This window comes from Aquarana catesbeiana, linkage group LG06, assembly GCF_042186555.1.
Source record: "Aquarana catesbeiana isolate 2022-GZ linkage group LG06, ASM4218655v1, whole genome shotgun sequence".
Taxonomy (NCBI): Eukaryota; Metazoa; Chordata; class Amphibia; order Anura; family Ranidae; genus Aquarana; species Aquarana catesbeiana.
The window spans coordinates 102,055,248-102,082,995 of record NC_133329.1 but is presented as its reverse complement, the minus strand read 5'-3'; the positions used below and the strand labels follow the sequence as shown (position 1 = coordinate 102,082,995).

The 27,748-nt window shown below is 41.5% G+C and overlaps 1 protein-coding gene across 1 annotated transcript in view; it reads right to left on the bottom strand.

Annotated features, from left to right (window-relative positions):
- The window catches only part of LOC141148802 (serine/threonine-protein kinase SBK1-like), a 153,746-nt gene extending 128,111 nt beyond the window's left edge, over nucleotides 1-25,635 (bottom strand). Inside the window, exon 1 of the mRNA XM_073636561.1 lies at nucleotides 24,731-25,635. Coding sequence (XP_073492662.1) covers nucleotides 24,731-24,792 — 62 coding nt within the window. The 5' untranslated portion in view covers nucleotides 24,793-25,635. The remainder of the gene's footprint in view (nucleotides 1-24,730) is intronic.
- Nucleotides 25,636-27,748: the final 2,113 nt, after the last annotated feature.

Below are 27,748 nucleotides of genomic sequence, written 5' to 3'. Positions count from 1 at the left end.
TTTTATAGCATGTGTTTTGTGCTTTTAAAGAGCTCTATTGTATATTGTAAGACATGTTAGTGTATCCATTTCTCCATCTCATCTATATAAATGCACCTTACAATGTTTACCTGCAGTGTTATTCATGTATTGAAGAGACCATATATTGTCTCTGTAATGCTTTTTTTAGATCTACCGGAAAAATAAATTGGCCTAATGTAAGCAATATCATCAATATGAATTCATTTTTTAAAAAGCCCTGTTTGTACCGTATGCTTAGTGTATAATTATATATGTACATGGTTGCAGCCAGGCATGCTCATTACATAGACAGGCTTTGCTTCCTGCCTTTTAGTGCTACTGAACAGTTCTGCTTTATTGCTCCTTCTCACAATTCAAATCTATGAGTCAGCCGACTCAATACAAACAATGCACTCCCTATGTAGCTGGTACCTTACATCAATAGTTGCTAAAGAGGGAGGACATGTAATCGCAAACTGAGCGTCTACGACCCCTAGTGTCTAATCTACAAATCTGTACAGTAAAACCTTGGATTGCGAGCACAATTCGTTCAGGAAACATGCTTGTAATCCAAAGCACTTGTATATCAAAGCGAATTTACCCATAAGAAATAATGGAGACTCAGATGCTTCGTTCCACAACCATTTATTCATAAGTCTTTAAGTTTATGGTCCATATAAAAAGATTATAGCAATGTGACCAGGTTGTGCAACCATAAAATGTCCATCCACAAATGGAAGCCTCCACAAGGGGATTAGAAGCAAAATCCAGCAGGAGCTACAAGGTATAAAAGAGAAGAGAGGCACCTCTAATGCCCTGTACACACGAGCGGAATGTCCGACAGAAAAAGTCAGACGGAAGCTTTTCATCGTCTATTCCGATCATGTGTAGGCCTCATCGGACTTCTTTTTTCGAAAATTCTGACGGACCTAGAAATGGAACATGTTCTAAATATTTCCGACAGAACCAATTCCGATAGCCGATCGTCTGTATGCTGTTCCGACAGACCAAAAATGACGTATGCTCTGAAGCAAGTACGAGATGGAAGCTATTGGCTACTGGCTATTGAACTTCCTTTTTCTAGTCCTGTTGTAAGAGTTGTACGTCACCACGTTCTGGATGGTCGGACTTTGGGTTGACCGTGTGTAGGCAAGACTGCTTGAATGGAATTCCGTCGGAGTTCCGTCTGAGAAACCTTCGGAGTTTATTCAGACGGCTAAACTGGTCGTGTGTACAGGGCATAAGATGTCAGAACTATTGAGGTTAAAAGGATTCATTTAAAAGGCCAAAATCATATTAACATATGTTTTGGTGAACATGAGAGGAGCCATTTTGTGATATTTTTTTTTTTGAGTTGAAACTAAGTTCATGACTAAGGAATAGAAACTTTTACAAGAGTTTTTTGTTCTCTTAGAGCTCCAATGCACATTAGTTATAAATTTTGATGAGTCTTATGCCTCATACACAAGATCAGATTGTTGGCCAACAAAACCGTGAAATTTTGTCCGAAGCGCGTTGGCCCAAACTTGTCTTGCATACACACAGCCACACAATTGTTGGCTAACAATTACGAACGTAGTGACATACTACGTGGTTTGTTAGCTCTTTAGCGCCACCCTTTGGGCTCCTTCTGCTAATTTCGTGATAGTAGAAGTTTGGTGAGTGTTGATTTGCGCTCTTCTTTTCGCATTTTCATTTAGCGCTTTTCAGTTTGCACTTTTCAGTTTGTTTCTGAACAGCCGTTCATTAACCAGCCATGTTGCGGAATCGAAGGAGATAAAGTGTTATTTATTATTGGCCTTGGAGTTATTGCTTTGACATTATTTTTTTGGTTGAATAATGATTTGATTTGGTATATTTTCTATATTTTTGGATGCATAGAATGCGCTTTTTGGTTAATTTCTATTGGCAGATAGCATGTCTAATATAATTTTTTAAATTTTTTTAATGCACAATAAAAAAATAGTGTAGAATAATACTTGGCTATGTGTTTTACTTCAAATGACAGTTTGGGAGTAGGCAGTTACATTTTAAAAAATACAATGTAAAATTGACAAGGGACACCAACATAGTTGTATCTTTGATCTTGAAAACTACGGGATAATGGTGTTGTGGTAACTTCCCAAATAAAAATAAAAAAACATAATAATATTATTCTTGAAATCATTAGAAAAAAAAAGCCTTTGAAAATGTGTTTGCAATAACTCCATCAGTATCACCAGCAAAGCAGCTTCATTATTATCCCATTAAAGAAGAAGAGAATTGTGCGCTGCATTTAGAGATTTTCATAATTTGCTACGTCACGAAAGTTAATTCTCCATTACGAACGCTAGTTTACAAGACCGACCGCTTCTGGCTCGTCCTTGCTTCTGAGCATGCGTGTTTGTACTTTGGACATTTGTCCAACGGACTTGTGTACACACATTTGTCCGTGGAAAATTTGAGAACCTGCTATCCAACATCTGTTGGCGGAAAGTCCGACATCAATTGTCTGATGGAGCATACACACGGTCGGATTTACCGACAACAGCCTGTCATCGATCATTTCCCGTCGGAAAGTCCGATCGTGTGTACGGGGCTTAAGTCGAATTGACAACCAAATCGCATAAGGCATCGGCCAGAAGTTTATGTTAGAAAAGATAATATTGGTTTAGGTCTCAAATAACCAGGAATAGAGAATTTCTCTTTGAATGAGAGATAAGAAAAGATATGTATTCACAAACAAACTGTGTTTTTGAAATGCTCTATATTATTCACTGCAAATAATTATATTAGCAATAATTCCTATTATATCATTACATCATATTGGAGTAATTATATGCATAACTAATTGAACAATGTCACATATTTTGGTTTGTGCATTCTTTTTCTATAAATATTTTTTTTATAACATATATATTCATTACCTATTGTTGAATATTAATCATGGATATAGTAGTATATATGTTAAAATGAATATAGCATATTGTAAGGCTATGAGAAGTTTTAAAGTATAGAAACTATACTTGTGATATAATCATTACATTACTTAACTTAAGGAATTTAAAGAAAAAGTAATTAGTGTAGGGTATATCTTCTCAAAACCCATATATCTCAGCAGTGCCATTTCGCAACTCACATGATTGATGATTAAAACAGGCTCATCTAAGTATGTAGGCATCCGGGGTAAAGCTGTCCACATAGACCATCCCCAGCACCACCGCCTTTACCGCTGTCGGTCTGCAATTGTGACCGGGAAGACTACCCTGCAGTAGAGCGATCTGAAAGCGAAGGTTGAAGCGCTTGTGGAGCACAGAGTGGAAGGCATGATGTCGATGGCGATGAGGAGGACGATCTATGTGGACAAGTATGTAGGCATAGGACACACCCCTGCCACGCCCCCTTAAAGGAGAATTATACAAAAAAAATGATTAGTGAAACCCACAAGTGCTTTTTTTTTAACCACTATTATTCCTTTACATTGTCTTTTGAAATTTTCAAGTGCAGCAATTTACCTAGATAGCAAGCAATTGTGCTGCAAGTTTGAAAATGACTTGCTAAGCTATTGCTAGACTTGCCAGGCTTCACAAGTTTAATGCACAATTGCAGCAAGTTTGCATTGCATAACTCCAGATCAACTTTCTTCAAACAAACTTCGTCTGCTGCAAGTTCAGGTTCAGTTATGTTGTGCAATAGTCATCCCACCACAGGGGTCACTGTTTCTAAATTTTCATGCTGTAGACTTGCAGAGCTCTTGCTGTAGACTCACCACTGCAACTTTGCTCTTGCTAGAGACTTGCCACACAAATTTGCTACAAATTGGAAAAGTGTAAACTAGAACTTGCGCTTCAAGTGTTCTGCAAGTGCACAACTTGTCAGTGAAAATGTGCAGCAAGTTAACAGACTTACAATACAAAACTCCCACAAATTTGTGGCAAGTTATCCTTGCTCTTAAAAATAAAAAATGCAAATCAGTCCATGTGTCTTCAAAAGGGCACCAATGAAATGCCTTCACAGTGTGAATATGTGCAGAAGTTCTAATTCACTCAGCTCCTCCACCATGTGAATAGACCACCACCATAAGTTAGGATGTACCAGAGAGTTTTGACCACCTATTACGGGTGGTCAAAGGGGGCTCATAAATTTCATATGCTCCATCCACGGTTGTTCCTTAGCCTACAAAGAGCAAGGGAACAGTCATCCAACTGTCACATGGAAAACAATACTCCTCTGGTCTCAGATCGTAGTATCCAGTGGAATGTATCAGCAAAGACATAAACGCCATATAGTATAAATTCTTAGGATGAGGTTTTATTCAAATAATGCACTGACATGCCATTACATTGAAAGAAAAAACTTCATAAGCCAAAACAATGGACACAATCCAAACATGAAAACAGGAAATGATGCCTTTACCCTAGGGTTTGTATGCTAAGGAACAACCATGGATGGAGCATATGAGATTTATGAGCCCCTTTTGACCACCCGTAATAGGTGGTAAACACTCTCTGGTAAGAGTACATCCCAACTTAAAGCCCGTACACACAATGCGAATTTTGGAAGGGAAGTGTCGTTCTACGGCCTGTCGTTCGAAATTCTTACTGTTAGTATGCTACTTTCGACATCCGATTTTCATTTTTCGTAAGACAAAAGCTGGATGAGCAGACTAGTAAATTTTTGACGAACGACAGCTCAACATCCGATTTTCGGACTGTCAGTACAGAAATCGTCACAGAAAAGTCGAAAGTACAAAGCAGCCTCCTTTCCCAGTTGAAGCCTTGTATGGGGAAACGCATCGGGTGGAGCTACAGGTCTTGACGTCACCATGCAACAGCTGGCTGGCATGAGCCGCGGCTGGTTTGAATACACTGAAAGCCGTTTTGTTTGGGTCAGTGCCTACGATGTTTTAAGAATAAATACCTTTTAATTCGAGTACTACACCATGAAGCCTCTTCTTTCCATTTCATAAATACATCCCTTTGAGGAATCTATCTTGCTAAAAGGCTCTGTGAGGAGTATTGCAGCAGAGGAAAGCCGCTACAGGACGAGGGATCCTGTTATTGGAAAAGTCAGTGGATACAACTCTTTTGTCCAAGTGATCCTTCCTGTGTGTGCCTATCCAATCTCTATAATTTGAGATCCATCACATCTGGTAAGCCGCGTTGTTTTACTTACTTTGTTTGATGAACAGAAAAATCATTTGTTCTTCTGAGAAGTTCGTCCTGGTTGTTCACATTGGGTCAAGCACTTCTTTAGACTACACAGTTTAAATATTTTTATATACATTTTTTTTATTTTCATTTTAGTATTTTTTAGCACATTAACTAATTATAGCACTTGCTGGCATTTATATATATATCCCCCCTTATTTGTTTTTTTGGTTGCGCATTTTTATTTGTTGTACACGAAAGTACAAACACGCATGATCGGAATCAAGGAACGACCGAGAAGAGTTTGGTTTTGTAAACTACCACTCGTATTCTAGAATTAACATTCGTGACGCGACAATTGATGAAATGTCGAAATGCAGCACACATTCTCATCTTCTTTAATGCGATAATAATGATGCTGCTTTGCTGGTGATACTGATGCGTTATGCCAAACGTATTTTAAAAGTCATTTGTTTTGTAGTGATATAAAAAATATTAATATTATAGTTGTTTGATTTTTTGGGGAAGTTACCACAACACCATTATCCCTGGGTTTTTAAGATCAAAGATACAACTATGTTGGTGTCCTTGTTAATTTTCCATTGTGTTGTTTTCAATATAACTGCCTACTCCGAAACTGTCATTTGAAGATCAGGAACGATCTGAAAAGTGAGAATCAAGGCTCACAGAAGGGGCTCAAAGGGTGGCGCTCAAGAAATGAACTTCCTCTTTATACTCTCATAGTACGCCACTACATTCGTGTTTGTCGAACGACAATTTGCAGATAGTTAGTATGCTAGACAAAACCCTACACACCCACTTTTGACTAAAATCAGACGCTCGGTCGTACGACAATTGATCTGTGTGTATGAGGCTTTATGGTGGTAGTCTATTCACGTAGTGGTGTAGCTGAGTGAATTAGAAATTCTGCACATATTCACTCTGTGAAGGCGTTTCCGCATTGGTGCCATTTTGAAGACATATGGACTGATTTGCAGTTTTTATTTTTTTACTTTCAATTGCAACACATATGTTTTTTATTGTCTTGTTTATGTGATTATATCTTGCGTTAGTGGTGCTGCTATTGACACGTCTAGAGCGCAGTTTTATCTTGTTTTTCGAGTTATCCTTGCTATCTGGGTAGAAATTGGATGAAAGGTTTAGCACTGGGAAGAAACTTTTTGAAAGGTAAAAAGTGCATTTTATATACAGCTATATAGTATACTGTAGCTCAGACCAAAACTAGGGGCAAATGAGGAGGAAGGAGGGACAGAGGGACTTTGTTCCAAATCAGAGACAGTCCCTCGAAATCAGGCATACCTCCCAACATTTTTAGATGGGAATGAGGGACAACTACTAGCAAATGTAATGTAGGCATAGGACACACCCCCCTGCCACACCCCCTTAAAGGAGAATTAACCAAAAACAAAAGGTTAATTAAATCCATGAGGGCTTTTTTTTTTACCACTACCTTTATATTGGCTTTTAAAATTTACAAATGCAGCAATTTAGAATTTAGAGTTTTAGCACTGGGAAACACTTTTTGAAAGATAAAAAGTGCATTTTTATACAACTATATAGATCAGACCAAAATGAGGGATAAATGAGGAGGAACGAGGGACAGAGGGACATTGCTGCAAATCAGAGACAGTCCCTCGAAATCAGGGACGGTTGGGAGCTATGATGAAGGTAGCAGGAACGTGTGGCAGAAAGTCAGATCACAGAAGCAAAAAAAAAAAAAAACGGAATTTGTAGATTTGGAGGAGGCTGAGAGCCATAGAAGGGACTTTTTTTTTTTACTTAGGAATACAAATTTCAATAGATTTTTTTTTTGCTAATGCCAAGTTTAGTATCACTTTAATACTATTAATTAAATTTTATTGTACCAATGCCTCACGCAGACAATGACTGCGGCTATTGTGGTAATGCTGGCACCTTTAGTTCCACAGCAGTTGCACAGCTACAGGTTGCAGGATATTGCTGAGGAGGTTAAATGGAACAGATATGGAAGAAGCGATACTGAGGGCTATGTTTGGCATTGGTGCATCTCTTGCCAGGCCCGGTCTGACTTTTCTCAAACCACACAAATCCATCAGTTAAGTAAGATTAGCAGCCACAGACTTTCTCAGAAGTGTAATTACTGTAAGGGAGAGACACAGCATAGAAGAGACAGGCAGAATGCAGACAGCTGAGCCAAACAGTGTTAAAGGGATGTTACAGGATCAGCCTGCTCAAAACTGGTGTTGCATTTATGGGTGGATGGGACAGCTGATATGAGCCATTGTACAGAGCCATGTATGGATGGCCTAACTTTTGTTGAGGGGTAATATGACCCTTAAGATACTCTGCACATAAAACAGCTTATATACTGTATATGGGTAGAATATTCTGAAACTTTTGAGCCCTAAGCGCATAGAGGGGCAGAGTTTGTCTATCCAGATCCTAAACTGCCTGTAAAAATCAATGACAGGCTGACAGATGTGTCTGTCAGCCTGTCATTAATTTGCACAGACTGCTGGGTGTGGCTGTATGCCAAAACCTGTGACTCCTGGGTGCAGAAATACGCTGTATGTGTGCCAAAAGGTGTCCATGTGCATTAAAGCAGAACTAAATGCACTTGCCTGCCCACTTGCAGTCTTCTGTGAGGCCTTATTCACACCCAGTGGTGTCGCTAGGGGGTGGCTTTTGGGGCTATAGCCCCGAATCTAGGGCCCATAGCCCCAAGTCTCTGCAGGGGTCCTCAAGGGGTGGGGAGGCTCTCTGGGGACCCTGATGTAAGTGGGGGGCTTTCTGGGGACCCTGATGCAAGGGGGAGGCTCTCTGGGGACCCTGATGCAAGGGGGAGGCTCTCTATGGACTCTGATGTAAGGAGGGGTTCTCTGGGGACCCTGTTGTAAGGAGGGACTCTCTGGGGATATATATACATACACACACACAAACACACACGTATATTACTGTATATACATGTGTATCCCCGCCCAGTCGTATGACTTTCTTTACTATGCTGCTATGGGCTCTAGCCCTAGATCTTTTGTAGACCTAGCAACGCCCCTGTTCACACCTATGCAGGTTGCAGTTTGCATTTTGCAGGTGCATTTCGCGTTTTTCAATACATGCTTTTCATCCATTAAAGTCTATGGAACCAAAAACCAGAAAAAAAGTCCCTGGCCCTTTCCATAAAATGCACAGATGAGAACTACATCCATAGGAAACCATGTTAAATGGACTGTAGTGTGTTTCTGCAAAACTAAAAACGCGCTAAAAAATGCATAGGAGTGAACCAGGCCTGAGCTGCACATGGGTAGCTTAGCATGCATTGCTGGCACACTCCGGTTGTGCTGGAATGACTGACAACAGTGTGCATGTGCGGGATAGCTCCGTCCCTGCCACCCAATGAAGAGGCTAAAAACCTTGTATCCAGAAGTAGTCCAGGGAGAGGGGGGGGTGTCATCTCCAACAGCCAATCAAGAGACCAAAAACCCAGCACAGCGTTTTAGTCTGGGGGAAGGACGACAGTGGCCAGCGAGGGATGTAAGCACCACATCGCTGGAAGGTGGTAGTGAGTATTTTGCGGCGTTTAATTCTGCTCAAACCCTTAAGCAGTTTAAATTTTTATTTTTTTTTTTACTTTTACGCTAAATATGAAAAAAATACTGACCACCAGTGAACAATGGTTTGTTCTAAGCTCTGTAACTGCCACTATTGCTGGACAGTTTGCCTATCTAGCCGAACTATAGGCAAAAAAACAAATAAATTCATAACAGGCAGGCTCTTAATTGCAGAAGAGACTGTCATGCAATAAAAATTGTAATAAAATAAATGTACCTGCCTGTTCACAATCTTCTGCAGACTGTAAAGGGAGGTGCCAGTGTAGCAGGATGAATGACTCTTGCACGTGCACAGGAGTGACGCCATCCTACACTGGTCAATCAAGATGGTCGAAGACTGGCAACCAGAATAAGCCAGGTAAAAGATGCTGGCGCAGGCAAAGGATTTCATGGGTGTTGGGCCATTGGAGGTTAGGTTAGTATTCTTGCCTTTTGTTCCATTTTTAAAGGAGTGAAACAGGGAATAAAACTATGTTATAGGAGACTTGGTAAATGCGGAACTTTACTGCATCACAAACCAAAAAATATATTAAATTCATTTTTATTATTCAAAGCAAACTCACCCATCCATCCATGCTTTATATTGCTATGAAATCCCTTTGAAAAACATCTTGTAGCTCTTCTGGCCATCTTGAGTAAAGGCAGATGATTCACATAGCAAGGTGTGTGCCCATCCCTGTTCAACAGAAGTCGATTGTTTGCATAGCTCCTGCCGAAGGGACTTGCTGGCAAATTTTTCTCAACCAGCTGCTGCAGCTGCTGATCAGCTACGGGAGCCGCTGTCAGTATGCTATGTTCCCGGTGGGGGGATTCCTCCATTCACATTATTTGTGTGGATAGAGGAATCTGAACAAAAAAAAAAAGAGTCTATGGCAAGCTTTACATTTTATATAAAAGTAGGCAGCAGATCATGCTGGGAGTTGTAGTTGCTCATCAGCTATAAATACCAAGAAGATCAGAAGACACGCTGTTCTAATAAAAGATGCTGGCTATGAGGTATAAGAAATGAGAAGGACACAGTTTCAGTTGGCACGAGAAGGGTTAGACCAATGAGCATGCAGTGTGCTTAATTACTAATGGCAGATACATTTATCTATGTTGACCCAGCACAGCGCAGCCTGTAAATATGGTTTTAAGTCAGTCCACTGTGATTTGAAATGACAAGAAAAAAACACATTTACGTAAAAAAGGAAGGAACATTTCCATATGCAGGTACAGATTGTATTTATTGGGAGTTGAGGCTTTCACTATAAATTGGAACATTGTACAGTACGAAGGGTGAATTTTGAGATTTCATTGGTGAATCCCTGAACTTGGGGAGGAGATATTTATCAAAGTGATGGTCAGCCAAACCTTCTGAAGTCCACCAAACATTATATTTCAGCTATGAGTATCTCTTGGTAAACATCACCCACAGCAATGAATATTTACAATGAAGACCAACCTTGGCCAAAACCTCTAGTTTTTAATAGAGTGGGGAAGCATTGAACTTTTCGTCTGGGTTTTTTTAAGAGAGGAGATTTATCCTCTCTTATAACAGGTGATCACACGGTAATCACAAGTTAGGAGAGCATTCATTCAGGCTCCTTTAAGTGTCTAATTTTCATGTATAGTGACATGTAGGCAGGTGCCAAATGTATTAATGGTGTACTGTATTTGTGAGTTAGTGTTTTGTACCATTGGGGGGGTTAACTTGCTGTGTTGTGTCTGTCATTTGGCCTGTGGAAAACCTTGTAGTTGATATTTAGAGGGGAGTGGGTGGGTCCATAGGGGGCTCTTCTTTGGAGACAGGGAGGGACCATACATAAGGAGATTTAGTGTTGCAGTGAAGTTGGTCATCACTTGGTAGGACCATAAAACGGTACTGTAGTCAGCGAACCACCAATAGATGCAAACTATTACAAGCTAAAGGTATGAGACACAATGGAATAGCCCTAAAGACTCTGCAATATGTTAAAGAGAATGATGTTTGTGTAATGACTGCTGCACTGCTATATGATTACTGGAACAAACTATATGGAAAATGTTTAATTATGCCAATAATTCAGTAAACAGAGTTGCTGGTTAAGTGAATCATCTGATTTTCTGGGAACACAGTATGAGAGTGAAATCCTGTGTATGGTAATGGGGGACAAAGTGTATATCAGCCAGCTTGAAGGAGGAGGCAGTGGTGGCCAGTGACGGAGGTTTTGTTGGAGGGGTGTATTTGTGGCTGTATGGTCTAGCGGCAGGGACCCTATGGATCCTATGGACTGGGCCTAGACCACAAGAGTGGGAGGCCTCACAAAGTATACAGCGGTTTCTCTCCATGCCTTCGGGAAGAAGCAAAGGGTAACGTGTGTCCAGAACTGGTGGAGGAAAATCAGCGTTTCACGCTATTTCCCTCAAAATAGCTTTATAGTCAGTCCCGGAACAAGTGTCACTAGCTGGAGAAAAGACATTAACCTTTCAGTGTGGGGTCCAGTGTAATAGTTTGGCTCAGGCCACAAGGGACACTAACTCACACAATGAATAGTACCAGTATGCAAAAAACTTATTAAAATCATAGCATGTATTTCCCCATGCGAACAAAAGACAGTTAAAAGGGTTATTGTAAATGCAGGTTGACTTTAAAACTGAAAGCCAATGGAGGCTATACAGTATTTGTGCCCCCCCTTAACATTGGCAGCTAGAAAAATTAAGGAACCCCAAGACAGCTTTTCCAGTTTTAGAGAACCCCTGATAATAATTAATTTATCTACAGCTTACCAAACTTTACCATGATGTTCAGATGGAAGAATACTCCTTACATATGTGGTCATTGAGAAGAATTCCCCCTTTCCACTTACAGATAGCTAAAAAGATCATTGGTGTCATTTGTTACTTAACAGAGAGGCAGAAATTACTAAAGGAACCCCTAACAACCTTAGAGGAAACCTAAGGTTTCACAGAACCTTGGTTGAGAAAGGCTGTGGTAGAGACACTGGCTCATTCAATAACCGTCAACATTTGAAAATAATAAGGAGAGGACACCTTGAAGGGTCCAGGAAGAAAAAGTATGGCACACTAAGGATAAGATCCAATCCTTGCTTCAGTCTGGACAACAAATGGATCCTGTGACCTTGGTACTAGATTATGAACGCCGCTCATGCTGGGGAAATCAAACTCCTGCAGTCACCAGTGAGAAAGATATGTAAAAAAAATCATAGAGGTGCCGCATTCCCATCCAGCCAACATAGTATATACTTGAAAATGGCCTCAGCCCATGAGTCTCCACCAAAGCCACGCCCCCTAACATGTTTCTCTCTGCCCAATGGAGCTTAATCATAGGGTCTATGATCTAATATTAATCTCCGATGGGCGGAGCAAAACACTCAGGGGACATGGCTTTGGCCGAGACTCATGGGCTGAGCCCGTTTTCAAGTCTACACTAGGTTGGCTGGACGGGATTGTGGCGTTTTTTTATTTTATAACAAATGGGTCCTGTTGGCACACTCGGCAACATACATGCAATGGGGAGCTGGTGTTACTTAGGAGAAGCCTCATTATGTCTTGTTCCTATTCTGTCTTTTGTGACTGACAGCTCCAGGAGCAGAGGTAATAAATATTCTAATACGCAAATTTTGATCTAAAAATTGCTCCAACCTGGAGAAAAATAATTTACTGGGTCTTAAGCAACAATGTGTTTGCAGTAAGTGTGATTGTGTTGACCATATTTCTAGCCTTGGGTACCATAAGTTCTATGTAATTGTTTGTCCTGTTGAATAGAGTATCTAATAAGTATATGTACTACGTTGTCCATGTGACCAAATAGCTTTATTTGTTCTTCCAAATACTACATAATTGAGCTCTGTGTGTATTGTCCTCTTTTCAACGTAAGACTGGTCATTAATTCTCCAGCAGAGGAAGTATTTGTTAAAGGCTTGCAGCAGAGGATCCTGGATCCTGTAGGACATACTGTGATATGCACACACAGTGGGACAGTGTTCAGAATCCTGGGACTGTCCAATGGGAACCGGAAACATTTGGCAACTATGCAGGTCACACTGGCCATATTGGCAACCTCACGTCCACAGTAGAGGCACTGAGGTACAGTTGCCACTCTGCCCAATAGAAGCCAACTGCTAACTGGCCAATATATTGCAGAATCTCAATTGCTAGCAAGGAAAAAGTGTCATAATTATATCTCATCAGATCGGATATATTGATGAGTCCTGTCCTGGTGACAACTGCTCCCCTTTTTCTTGTCCTGGTGTCACAAGGAAAGAAAGTGAAGGATAATGGTGACAGACGTACATCAAAACCTGACTGAAAGTGAAGATCTTCCTCAAATCTCTTTGTAAACAATCCGCCTGGGGTTAGACTTGGATGATTCTCCATGTCCTGTTCTCCTCCTTAGGAACCTCAAACAACCTTACTGCTGTCACCAACCAGAAGCTAGTGGTATTTTTAGAAGCAAAAACCTTGTGAACTGATTTCTACATTCAAAATACTGCAAAAAAAAAAAAAAAAGATCAATAATATAACATGCGTACAGAACATTCAGCTGACCCATGCAATAAAACTTTAGTCATTAGAAAAAAAAGCATGTTAACATTACAAAATAATTCACGGGGATTATAAATACTGCATGCGTTATCCTTTGGTGAACTGACACTAATGTGTGTTGATATATGGGAGAGCAGTCGGCATAACGCATTTTGAAGAAAAGCAGCAAATTTCTTTTCCTGTTCTCTTGCCATTCCTTATGTCCAAACTTTCTGAATAACGAGTAATTCCCCGGTAATAGATCCCAAGCCTATGTCAGTATGTATAGGATCTGTAGAGCCCAGAGCATGTGAAGATGAGTTTAATGTTTGATGTGAGAGATAGGGAGCGAGTCTGTGATTGCAGAAGATATTTTTAGGAGGCTATGATGAGTCGGAAGCTAGGAGTCTAAAAAAAAGACAAAGACGAAGTAAGGAAACACGGGTTGCGCTGACATTCAAAGAGAGAGACTAAATTTGGAAGAGGTTTTTATGTTTAAATCTTACACAAAGTACACCCTGTAAATGAGGCTCTTTATTATCCTTTCCAGTGGCTCATTTGTTGAAACTTCGCCATTACACTTCACCCTATCCCCGGCCGCAGCAGGTATTCCACAATTCCAGGTGTCTAAAAATACCCGCTCCCTGCCACACACTGTGGTTAAATCCGCAGGCTTCTGCGTCACTACAGGACCTATGAGCACATGGGAACTACCAAAACGTACAGCAGGGGTAACGGATATATCACCCATCCAACCACTTATTTACCTGCTGCGTCCAGGAGAGAATCAGAGTGGTGGCATTTCGACAAATGGTCAGCCAACCACAGCCAGTAATCACCCAGTAGAATGGGTCAAATATCTCCTCCCCTGCTGCTTGTTTTGGATCCTCCTGCTCTGATGTCACTGCATGACATGTGAGTCCACAGGAGAAACCAAGATGTGCACTGGGGGGGATCAGATATTTGACCCATGCAACAATTTATGCCTAAACTGTCCCTGAACTCAGATCTATCATAGGGCACCTTGGTAAATGTAGGATGCAGCTCTCAGAAGTGACTGTGTACATTAAAATGGTGGTAAACCCTTACAAATACCCAGTGAAGTGACTAGGCTCAGGTGATGCACAGATATTAAACACATCTTCCTACATAAATTGTACCTATTTATCTGCAGTCTTCTCTTCTCTACAGCCATTCCATTCAAAGTGCAGAATTTATAGAGCTTGTCTGAGCTTTCAGAAAGCAGGGGGCAGGGAGCGGAAGTTACATTCTACAGAGTTCAGTGGGAGCTGATTGATGGGACATACACCTTTCACACAACACATAAGAATAGAGCTGAGGGTGTCAATCACAGACTGTATGCTGGAGCTCCCTCCTCTGTCACCTTTTTATCTCTTGGTGTCAGGAAAATATATCAGACCTGACTAATGCAGATAGCAGAGGAACAAGGCAGTAAAGAGAAATGGCACTTAGTGATCTAAATTGGGACAAGAACACACTAGAGTTCTATGCTTTGTTCATATTTCATGTCTGAGGCTACAGGCACTTTAAAGCCGGTCATAGATGGTTCAAATCTTGGCTGGTTCAACAGGGACTGGCCGAGATTCAGACCATCTATGGGAAGGCTGAACTTGGGTACAACCAGCATGTTGGATTTTCGGCTTGCGATTATTGCCAGTGGCTATAGCCGCTATCAATAACCACTGTGTTCTCCTGGCAGGGACAGCCCCCCACGCCCACCCACCAGGAGAACACAATAACCAATAACTCCGCGGGAGGGATTCCCCCATCAACACTGATTGTGTTGATGGGGGAATCGAGCGATTTCCTTTCCTGCAGCCCGTTGTTGCAGGAAATAAAATCGCACTATCTTTGGCCTGCCTAACTGCAAAACAATCTTCATTGAGCTTTATTAGCTTTTGTAAACGGCATTAAGATAAAATTCAAAACTCCATAGAAATGACACAGACCTAAATTATATACTGTACACTATAAGGAAACCTGCATTGAAAGAAATATGGAGGTTGCCATTGCTGATCTTCTTGCGAAAATGCTAGTTGCCTGTCACTCTCTGGCCTGTAACACTTATGCAGATCAGGAATATCAGGGTGAAATCTAATCTTCTTGTTCCAGTTTATTTCCAGAAAATATTAAAGAGACTCAAGCAAGTGCACTTGACAGCCAGACATCCAGCATTTTCAGAAGAAGATGTCAGCAATGGCAGCCTACATATTTTTCTCAGTACTGGTTTCCTTTAAAGCTGAACTCCAGCCTTCCCTTCAGCTATGTATCATTGTACAGGCTCCACTACTGAAATTGATTACTCTGATTTCCACCGTACACTGTGAGCTTCTCAAAGAGTGCATTAGAAGCTGCAGCAAGTTAGATAGAGCCCACTTCATTCTTCGGCTCAGAAGACATCCAGCAATATCTAGCCTTTCCTCCCCAGCCTCACTGTCCCTGGCTCGCCTCTTTCATTCATTGGATTTCGGTTCTTTCAATCATGGAAGCTCAGCATCACATGTAGGAGAAACCTTAGCTTAGATGGTCAGCATTCAAATGTCCTGCTGTGGAGTCTACTACAGCATAGTCCTCAATTGGCAGGTGTTACTTCACATTGCAGGCTTCTAATTGGCTGTAGGTGTAGACCCTATACTTGCAGGGTCCAAACTGCATCCCCAATTCCCCCTGAAGCTGCCCTTATTTTAGGCATATTTATTATACACATCAAGTACAGCAATTCTTCTATAAAGGCATAAACTGTAGAGCATAGTGCTTTCATTTTTGTGGTTCCTGGTCAGTTAAATCACAAGCAGGCTTCTTTTATTTCTCAGAGACATTAGGCATGTCAGATACCTTTACCAAAATTGCCAGATCTACCCAACTGTCATAGCCATACAAAGCTAAGCCAACATGTCATGCTGTTCCTATAAGTTCTGCATAATGCAGGATAAAAACCAATACCTGGGGTAGGGGGTTCAAGCTGTAAGACAAAAATACCTATATAGTGATCTTGAGCTGGGGGACCGAGACACAAACTACAGTGGAGAAAATAATTATTTGATCTCCTGCAGATTTTGTAAGTTTGTCCACTTACAAAGAAATGAATGGTCAAAACACATGAAAAAAATGTTATACATTGAGTTGCTGTTCAGTGAGTAAAATAAGTATTTGACCCCCTACCAACCAACAATAATTCTGGCTCCCACAGACTGGCTACAGTATGTGCTCATGTGGTACACAGATTAGTCCTGTGAATTTAAGAAGGTGCTCCTAACAATAACATGTTATGTGTATAAAAGACACCTGTCCACAGAATCTCTTATTTCAATTCAAACCTCACCATCATGGGCAAGACCAAAGAGCCAGAGGCGTAACTAGAACCTTTAGGGCCCTGGTGCAAGAAACCATAAAGGGCCCCTGACCCGTAGCATGATGGGGGGGTACTGTGACAGGAGGGGGGCAGTGTGACGGGGGCTGTATGATGGGGGAAGTATGACAGGAGGGGGTAGGATCACAGGGGTATTGTAACAGGTGGGGGGGTAGTGTGACAGAAGAAAGGTATCTGGGAAGTGTGACCGGAGGGGGGGAGTGTGATAAGAGGGTGCACTGTGAAAGAAGGGGGGGCAGTGTGACAAGAAGGGGCAGTATGATGGGGGCAGTGTGACAGGAGGGGGCAGAATGGCAGGGGGATATCGTGACAAGAGGGGGGCAGTGTGACAGGAAAAGGGTACCTAGGAAGTGTGATAGTTGGGGGGCAGTGTGATAGGAGGGGCAGTGTAATGAGGGAGCACTGTGAAAGGGGAAGGGCTGTGTAACAAGAGGGGGGCAGTATAACAGGGGTAGTGTGGCAGGAAAGAGGTAAACATGACAGAAGGGGTGCAGTTCCGCCACTGCAAAGTGCTGTCAAAGGACATCAGAGACAAGATTGTAGACCTGTACAAGACCATCAGCAAGAAGCTTGGTGAGAAGGAGACAACTGTTGGAGCAATTATTCTTAAATGGAAGAAATACAAAATAACCATCAATCGCCCACGGTCTAGAGCTTCGTGCAAGATTTCACCTCATGGGGTAAGGATGATCGTGAGAAAAGTGAGGGATCAGCCCAGAACTACACGGGAATGATCTGAAGGCATTTGGGACCACAGTCACCAAACAAACCATTGGTAATCCTGCAGCACCCACAAGGTTCCCCTCCTCAAGAAGGCACACGTACAGGCCCATCTGAAGTTTGCCAATGAACATCTAAATGATTTAGAGAAGGATTGGGAGAAAGTGCTGTGGTCAGATGAAACCAATATTGAGCTTGTTGGCATTAACTCAACTCGCCGTGTTTGGAGGAAGAAAAATGCTGACTGTGACCCTAAGAACACCATCCATACAATCAAGCATGGAGGTGGAAACATTATGCTTTGGGGCTGTTTCTCTGCTAAATGTACAGGCTGACTTTACCGCATCGAGGGGCCAATGGATGGGGCCATGTATTGTAAAATCTTGGATAAGAACCTTCTTCCCTCAGCCAGAACACTGAAAATGGGTCATGGATGGGTCTTCTAGCATGACAATGACCTAAAACAAACCGCCGAGACAACAAAGGAGTGGCTCAAGAAGAAGCACATTAAGGTCATGGAGTGGCCTAGCCAGTCTCCAAACTTTAATCCTATAGAAAATTTATGGAGAGAGCTGAAACATCGAGGTGCCAAGCGACAGCCAAGAAACCTTAGAGCTTAAGAGAAGATTTATAAAGAAGAGTGGACCAAAATCCCTCCTGAGATGTGCGCAAAACCTGGTAACCAACTACAAGAAACATCTTACCTCTGTGCTTGCCAACAAGGGTTTGTCCACCAAGTACTAAGTCATGTTTTGCTTGGGGATCAAAAACTTATTTTACTCACTGAACTGCAACTCATCTTATAACATTTGTATTGTGTTTTTTGTCTGGATTTTTGGTTGATATTCTGTCTCTATCATTTAAAATACACCTATGATAAAAATTAAAGACCCTTCGTTTCTTTGTAAGTGAACAAACTTACAAAACTGCAGGGGATTAAATAATTATTTTCCTCACTGTACTGCTGGGAAATCTCACCACTTGAGTCTTCTGAGAGTTAGTGCGCAGTAAAGCTCACCCATGACTATGCAAAATATTTATAGCTCTTTTTAGATTTGGAGTCAACCTTTAGAGCTCAGCTGCAGCTACAAACTGATTTTGGATACAGTAGGAAATGATCAGAACCCCAGTTTTTCTTTCTTGTTTTTTTTACCCATTGCGGATATTTCATTTATTCCCTGTCTTGATGACAACGTGGCTCACCCTAATAGGTTGTCACTAGGACAGTGATCTTTAGCATTCTCATGTAAAGTCTCTGACCATCTTGTACAACATGTCTACAGTCTCTAACCATCTCTTGGAGAATGCCAGTGGTTTTTGACCATCTCCTATGACATATATGCAGTCTCTGACCTTCTCGTGGAGAATGTCTGTGGTCTTCAATCATCTCTCAAGACATGTTTGCAGCCTCTGACCATCTCTTGGAGAATACCCAGGGTCTTTGACCATCTCCTATGACATATCTGCAGTCTCTGACCTTCTCTTGGACATGTTTGCTGCCTCTGACCGTCTCTTGGAGAATGGCCTTTGACCATTTCCTATGACATGTCTGCAGTCTCTGACCTTCTCTTGGAGAATGCCTGTGGTCTTTGACCATCACTCAAGACATGTCTGCAGTCTCTGACCTCCTCTTGGAGAATGCCTCTGGTCTTTGACCATCTCCTATGACATGCCGGCAGTCTCTGACCTTCTCTTGGAGAATGTCATCTCTCAAGACATGTTTGCAGTCTCTGACCTTCTCTTGGAGAATGCCTGTGGTCTTCAACCATCTCTCAAGACATGTCTGCAGTCTCTGACCATCTCTTGAAGAATGCCTGTGGTCTTTGACCATCTCATATGACATGTCTGCAGTCTCTGACCTTCTCTTGGAGAATGCCCGTGGTGTTTGACCATCTGTCAAGACATGCCTGCAGTCTCTGAACTTCTCTTGGAGAATGCCTGTGGTCTTCAACCATCTCTCAAGACATGTCTGCATCTGAACGTCTCTTAGAAAATGACCATGGTCTTTGACCATCTTCTATGACATGTCTGCAGTCTCTGATATTCTCGTGGAGAATGCCTGTGGTCTTCGGCCACCTCTCAATACATGTCTGCAGTCTCTGACCTTCTCTTGGAGAATGCCTGTGGTCTTTGACCATCTCCTATGACATGTCTGCAGTCTCTGACTGCTGTCTGTAGAATTAAATTTGCAGAATAGTATGTGTGGTCTTGGGTGATGTCAGGGAAACTGGACTTAAGGCCACCTATATCAAGAGAGTTCACGATCTCTGCTCTAACCAAGCCTTTCTCAACTTTTGAAACCCTTTGAATACATTTTTGTTCTGAGGGAACCCCTGCCAATAATTACTATATCAACAGCTCGTGGTACATTAGTGTGGTGGTCAATGGAAAAATGCTCTTTACATTTGTGGTCAGTGGGAAGAATGCTTTTTACATTAGTGGTCACTGGTCAGTGGGAAGATTGCTTCTTACATTGGTGGTCAATGGGAGGAATGCTTCTTACATTGGTGATCAGTGGGAGGAAAGTTTTTTACATTGGTGGTTAGTGGGAGGAATGCCCCCTTATGCCGCATACACACGACTAGACTTTACGGCATACTTGGTCCGGCGGACCGGAGTCCGTCAGACAATTCGATCGTGTGTGGGCTCCAGCGGACTTTTTTTCCCCAAAAGTCCGACGGACCTAGAAATGAAACATGTTTCAAATCTTTCCCACGGACTTGAGTCCAGTCGAAAAGTCCGCTTGTCTGTATGCTAGTCCGACGGGCAAAAAACGACGCTAGGGCAGCTATTGGCTACTGGCTATGAACTTCCTTGTTTTAGTCCGGTCGTACGTCATCACGTACGAATCCGTCGGACTTTGGTTGATCATGTGTAAGCAAGTCCGTTCATTCAGAAAGTCCATCGGAAAGTCCGTCGAAAAGTCAGCCGCATCAAGTCTGCCGTAAAGTCCGTTCGTGTGTACGCGGCATTACAGATAGCTAAAAAGATAATTGGTGTCAATGGTTACTTATTTGAGAGGCAGCAATTGCTTATTGCTTGAAGAACCCCTAGAAACCTTTTTTTAGAAACCCATAATTCCAAAGAACCCCAGTTGAGAAGGGCTACTCTAACCTTTCTCCATGCCATTCAAATTTAAAAGCTAATAAGTATAAAAAACAATATAATGAGCCACAACATCTAATCAGCAACTAACTTTCTTTGTCCTGACTTCTGTAGACTTGTGAATTCCTATTGGATTTTGCAGATGACCAGACTGAATAGAATTCCTGCTTTCTGTACTACACTACTAAACAATTCTGTGGGGATTTACCGATCTCCAAACATCTCAGGTGACACATGTGGCTGAGCAATGTTGCAGATAGTGAGCAATATACAACACAAATTATATTATTACTCATACACTTTTTATTATACATACTCTTTCCCCCTCCACCCACCAAAAAATTGCACATTTTTTCAGTAAACCCATGATCAATCATTATTGAAATGGAAATTAAAAGAATAGTTAGCTCCACCTGCAGCAAATATTTCATATTTGGGTTGGTGCTGGTGGTATGAATCACCTGGTATCTTGTTTTATATCTCTGAGATTCCAGTTGAGAGATTTACTTCTGCTAGTTTGTGTGTTCAGGATACAGGAAATCTGGTGGGGAAATCTCATCACTACTGGGGGTCGGAGATATGTAAGAAGCCAATGACACAAAGCCAAAAATAGACATTTGGAATTGAGATTTAAAAAGTGTGATCATTTTTCTTGTCAAAAAAAAAAAAAAAAAGAGTGATAATTAAAACAGAATATGATTAAGGTTGGTAGCGCCTAGTGTGCAAATGTGGCATACATGACCTTGCAGAAGACCTTGCCTACATTGACCATACGGGAAATTTGTTACCAAAAGGGGAAGGTGGGGAACAAAGATTCATGTAGCCATTCCATCTGTCTTCATAGTGCAAAGATTTGGCAGGTAGATACAAGTGGCTACATTAAGCATTTTATCCTGAGAACGCCATGCTTTTGTCTCATCTTGGATGACCTGTGCCCCTCCAGCTGTTGAAGATCCATAAATACTATAAGAGCTGGAGAACTGGAGATTGCCAAAGACCTTCCTATAGCTATCTCCATACCTCTCAGAGAGTTAGAAGTTAATCACTAAAATCTCATATAAGCTTTAAAATGTTTAATGAAACTTCAAAAGTAATTTAGAATTTTCTCATTTGTTAACCATTTGACTTCTGGAAGATTTACCCCCCTTCATGACCAGGCCATTTTTTGAACAGTCATGCAACGCTGTACCCAAATGAAATGTAGGTCTTTTTTATCCCACAAATAGAGCTTTCTGCTTTAAGACATATCGAATAAAAAAAAAAATTTAATTTCTTCATAAATTTAGGCCAATATGTATTCTGCTACATATTTTCAGTAAAAAACCCCAATAAGTGTATATTGATTGGTTTGCGCAAAAGTTAGGACATCTACAAACTATGGGATATATACTGGAATAAAACTTGTATTTTTTATACTAGTAATGGCGGCGATCAGCGACTTAGAGTGGGACTGCAATACAGCCTGACACTAACTGACACTTTTGACACTGTGGGAACCAGTGACACTAATACAGTGGTCTGTGCTAAAAATATTCACCGTCACTGTACTAATGACACTGGCCAAGAAGGTATTAAACATCTAGGGCGATCAAATGGTTAAATGTGTGCCTAACCAGTGTTTTTGTGTACTATGTGTGCTGTTTTTACTAAGGGATGTGATGGATTTGCTTTCCCTGCTTTGTAGGGAAAGCAAATCCATCATATCCCTGCTGTCAAAACAGAGCTCTGCCTTGTTTACATAGGCAGAGCTCTGTTCTGTTGTGGTGCCGGCGGACATCCATTGGCCGGCACCCACTGATTGGCTTGTGCTGTGTCTATTCACATCACAGCTGTGATGCCGGTGGCCCCCTGCCTGAAAGTGCCGGATCATGTACTAGGTACCTGATCTGGCACAGTAGAGCCGATCTGCTGCCGTATAACTAAGTTATGCGGTCGGCAAGCAGTTAATATAAAACCTGCCTAGCCAGCCAAGAAGATCCTTGTCCAAACACTTTCTGTTATAGGGTGACATCACTCTGTACTTATTTCCCAATTGTGCTCCTATATGGTCACATAGGCTTCCAGTAGATACGTAGCCATTTCAGTGCACATTATGTAAGTATGGTCCTCTGTTGTCACCATCAGGAAACCCGTCCTGAGAAATCTCATGCAGCCATGCTGGAATTCATGTAGACAGAAAGTGGCAGCAAAGGGCTGCAGGAGACTAGCAGCACTGAGATGCAACAAAGAGTGAAAACAGTATTTTATGAAGAAAAAAAAAAACGTTTATGATGCACAAGGCTCAGTTTATAAAAGGAGAAAGATTTGCACAAAGTGTTAGTCATTTTCAAGCCTACAGTAAATTCAGGCTGAAAGTAAAGATCCGTATCCTTGTGTAAACTTTATGAATTGAGCCCACAGTGCTATAACAAACGAAATTATTTAACGAGTATTTATATCTACTTTCAAAGAACATCATTTCAAAAGATATATATTGTGGTCTGACAACTGCATATGGTTGATACATACAGTATAATGATAGTATCCAGCATATCAATTGCCTTTTTTTTTATTTAATGTACTTTTTTTAAATCTATTTATTTCTTCATTTACATACAGGTCCAGAAAAAGTGACAGCGGCAAGGGGTTGAGGCAAACTTTAAAAATGCCAGGGGTTCTCCAGCAGCTGCCAAGACCATTTAAATCATGTGAATAAAAGGTGACTGGTTTCAGCACCCCTGGCAGTGTTATCGCAGATCTTACCATTGTCACTTTTACTGGTCAGCTTGGTCTGCATATACATGTACCAAAAAAAAAAATCAATAAAGTCATTGGTGACAAAAAAAAAAAAAAAGGAATCCACAGATTTCAAGTGTATGTGATTTCTAACATTTCATTTCTGTTATTGGCTCCCCTTTTTAAAATACTATTGAAAGGGTTATATTATATCTGTTCGACAAGTGCAAAAAAAAAAAGATGTTCATCCAGCCAGAAATCTTTTGAGCTGATAATTTCCCATACTATGGAATGTTATCAGATTGTTTCTTTGCTTTCTCTGTGGACTACAAAAACCCTCCCCCTGTTAGAGAGAATATACAGTAAGGAGGTGTTATGTAGCCCTAATACAGTATTATGTAGTTCTAATACACTCCCAGTCCTGGGGTGACAACATTGCTCAGTATGGTTGTCACCCTACAACAAGGAGTAAGTTAAAGCAGTGTTAGACCCAAAACCAAAATGTAATATACTGCAGGTTACTAATCCAATGGCAGCCGCATTTGTTTTCTTTTTTCCCGTTATTTTCAGCTGGTGATCTGGTCAGTAACACGCCTCCTGTATTTGATTGCTCCTACTCTGCATGAAGGAGCACAGGGGGCACCTTTGGACAGCAGCATGGCCAGTGGTCTCCAAACTGTGGCCCAGATATGGCCTTTTGCTTGCCTTTATCTGGCCATTGGTGCACTATTCCACCAACTGACACCGACGACGAGGCACCATTCCCCATAGTGGTACCATCAATCCATCAATGGGGTACTATTTCTCACATTAAAACCAATGATGGGGCATTTTTTACACACACTGGCCACAGTCTGCCCCCCCCCCCCCCAAACCTGAAGGACAGTAAATTAGCCCTTTGCTTAGAAAGTTTGGAGTCCCCTGGTATAGGGGAAGGGGAGTGTTGGATGGACTAGCAGATTTAGATACACTAACAAATGGAAGCTGAACTCCAGCTAGCAAATTATAAGTAGTTAGAGCAAACAGTTTTTCTTTCCTTTTGGGATAAAGGTCTTACATAAATAAATATAAGTTGATCATTGTAAGTACCCCCTGTCAGTGGTAAATGGTTTGTCTCAACCCTCTAATTGCCACATCTGTTGAAGGGCTTGTTCTTTGGAAAACAACCGACTTACTGGCTGGATCACCAGGTGAAAATAATAGAAAGATAGCTTAAAAAAACGATTGCAGCCATCATATCTAAGAATTGGCAAGCTGCAATATAATGAATCTTTGTTTTTTTTTATTTATTACCACTTTAATGGCAGAATTGCCAGGTTAAAATAATGGAAAAACAGTGTGAAAAAAAGAAAGCAAATGCAGCCATCACATCTAATGACCAGTTGTGATATAATCTAATAAGCGGTAATACTAACAATTTTTGTTCTTGGGTTTAGATACGCTTTATACTATTTTTGCTTTAATTAACCGCATACAATTTTTTTTTTCTCAATTCCTTAACTATAACAGCTATAAAGACGCATACTAACACAATGCCTGATGGACCTTTTTCTCACCTTGTGCTTGGAAGCTGCTGTAAAGCCTTGCGGTGGAAGCAGATGAAACAGAATGACTCCATGAGCCAGATGAGTATGTTTCATGAAGATGCTGGTCACCTCTGCTTTTTTGGTGTCCAAGAAGAGGAAATCTCTAGCCCAAAAGGGGATCACCTTTCCTTGCAAAGTCCAGTTCTCAGTGTAACATTGTTGGAGAGATAGAGGGGAAAAATCTTCCTCATAGACTTTAATAGTGATATGATGTGACCACAGTAGGGTGGGCAAAGAGGAGTTTGTGGAAAGAAGCAGAGCAGCCGTAAATGTCTTCTTAATGAGCAGCGATCTCTACAATGGAACAAGTACTGAGCAATACTCTGCGGGATCGGAGAGTGCAATGCTCTGTAGGCTGGTTAAAAAGACTTTGCAAAGCGATGCTCTGCACCTTGGGGAGCAATGCTCTGCCAGTGTTAAAGAAGCCGGGCCAGCTGTCGTCGGGCTTCTCAAAGAGCAGCAGCGGTCTGACCGGTGGAACGAGAGCTGTGCCGGAGAAAGTGCAACGCTCGGTAGGGGTTTGAAGAACAATGCTCTGCAGATTTTAAAGGAGCAGTGCAGCTGTTCTCTGAAATTTGACCATCAGGATGACAGTGAAAACAATGTTTGTGGAGCAATGTTTACGGAGGCGGTTGATGTGGTTCGGGCAGCGATCTCTAGAATTGGAGTGATGCTCTGCAGGTTTCAGATAGCTTTTGAGGATTCTTCAGGTTGCCTGTGTGTGAAGCATCCCTCCGGAGAAACCTTGAGGGTCCTTCATCCAGCATCTTGTGGATTGCTCACACAGGATGGGCTGCATGTGATGGCTGTGACCCTGGCTGCCGAGCAAAGCTGCTTTCGCACACACTTGTGTACATACAGAGGGGTGTGCGAGGAGCCTGCCGGCTGTAACAGACACAGACTGGTATAAATAGCTCCTGCTACCCATTCTACCAGGGTAACCCTTCATGAGCCATCACCCAGCGCAAGATGTATACAGTTACACACAGCAGGAACAAAGCACATGCATGCCTAGGTGTGCATATATAGCATATATATATATATATATATATATATATATATATATATATATATATATATATATATTAGGGCTGTTACTGATTAAAATTTTGTGTTTGTTTAATCGATTTTTTTTTTTTAATCGATTAATCGACTAATTTCGATTAATTATAACGCACATACAGATCCAACTACTTTTATCTGATCTCCTTGCATTGCAACTCTGCATTAGTCAGTGGTAAATGTGGTATACACTATATACAATCACCCGACACTAGTTCGTTTCCACAATCCATGACTTAACATTACAGTTCACACAAATACGTTTTAAATTCAAATTGTAGCATTGACGTACGTCATTTTTTTTTCCACAGTAGCGTGACAATCCCTCCACCTCCGGTCTAACTAATCACTCTCACCTTATGGCATGGACCCCTGTGCAAACAGGTGGTCATTCAAGCGGGTATCAAAAGGGTTAGCACGGACCGTAAACTTCTCTCCCGTCTCCTTAGATCTCAGCAAGGACGCCAGGTCATGGGTAGGAAGAAAAGATCTAAGTGCTCAGCGCTTAAGTATAAGATTTAATTTTTGTGTTCAAACACCAACTACTCACATAAAGATGATAAAAACACAGCATGTAAAGCCGACAATTGTGTTAGTTCCGTAGGGCAGCAGCGGGCGACGTAATGCATAGCTCCTCCTCCGTACGCGTTACGTTCAATCAGAACTTTGACGCCACCGGACTCCTCCCCCCTTCCCTTCGTTAGCAGACGGAGGCACTTGGGGAAGGGGGGGGGAGTCTGGTGACGTCGATGTCCGTGACGTCACCGGATCTTCGACGGAACTCCCTGAAGACCCGGAAGCCGGCGGAGAGGTGAGTACCGATCAAAAGAATTTTGATCGATCAAAAAAATTAATCGATTAATCGAGGAATTAATCTTTAATTTCCACAGCCATATATATATATATATATATATATATATATATATATACACAAACACACACAGTGGGTATAGTAAATAATCACCCCCTTTAATATAATCATATTTTGTTGCTTTGCAGCCTGAAGTGAAGACAGACACCGTTTTTGTTTTATCCAGCTGTAGTTACTAGTGCAACTTATAACATCCAAGTGAAAGATATAACACCAACATGTCAGAAAAAAAATAAAACAATTCAATAACAATATCAATGAGTTGGAAAAAGGATCACCCCCTTGTGTAAGTATTTAGTTGGACCACCTTTTGCTTTAATTACAGCCTTTAGTCTGTTGGGATTTGTCGCTACTAACTTTGCACATCTAGACTTTGCAATATTTGCCCACTTTTCTTTGCAGAACTGCTCAAGTTCAGTTAATTTTGATGGGACTGTTTGTGGACTGCAGTCTTCAAGTCATTCCACAGATGGCGAATGCGTGCGGGAGCCGCTGGTGATGGCAAAGTACAGCTGAAGCAACGGCACGTACCTGCCTTGCTTCAGTTTGCTTATGTGCACATGTGCCGATGATGTTGTCATATGCAAATACAGGGATATCTCCTAAACCATGCAGGTTTAGGAGATATCCAGTGTAGCCACAAGTAAGCCTAATTATAGGCATGCCTGTAGTATAAAGTGGTTGTAAAGGGTTTGTAAAGTCTGGACTCTGACTAAGCCATGCAAGGACATTCACCTTTTTCTCCTTCAACCATTGTGTGGTCATCTTTGCTGTGTGCTTTGGGTCATTGACATGTTTGGAAGGTAAATCTTCTTCCCATTGACAATTTTCTGGTAGAGGGCAGCAGATTTTCCTCAAGAATTTGATGGTATTTTGCCCCACACGTTTTTCCTTCGATCCTGACAATTGATCCAGTCCCTGCTGCAGAGAAACACCCCCTAACTGGATATTACCACCTCCATGCTTTACTGTAGGAACGGTGTTATTTGGATAGTGAGCTGTATTGAATTTCTGAAAGACATATTGTTTGGTATCGAAGCAAATTTCTGACAGAC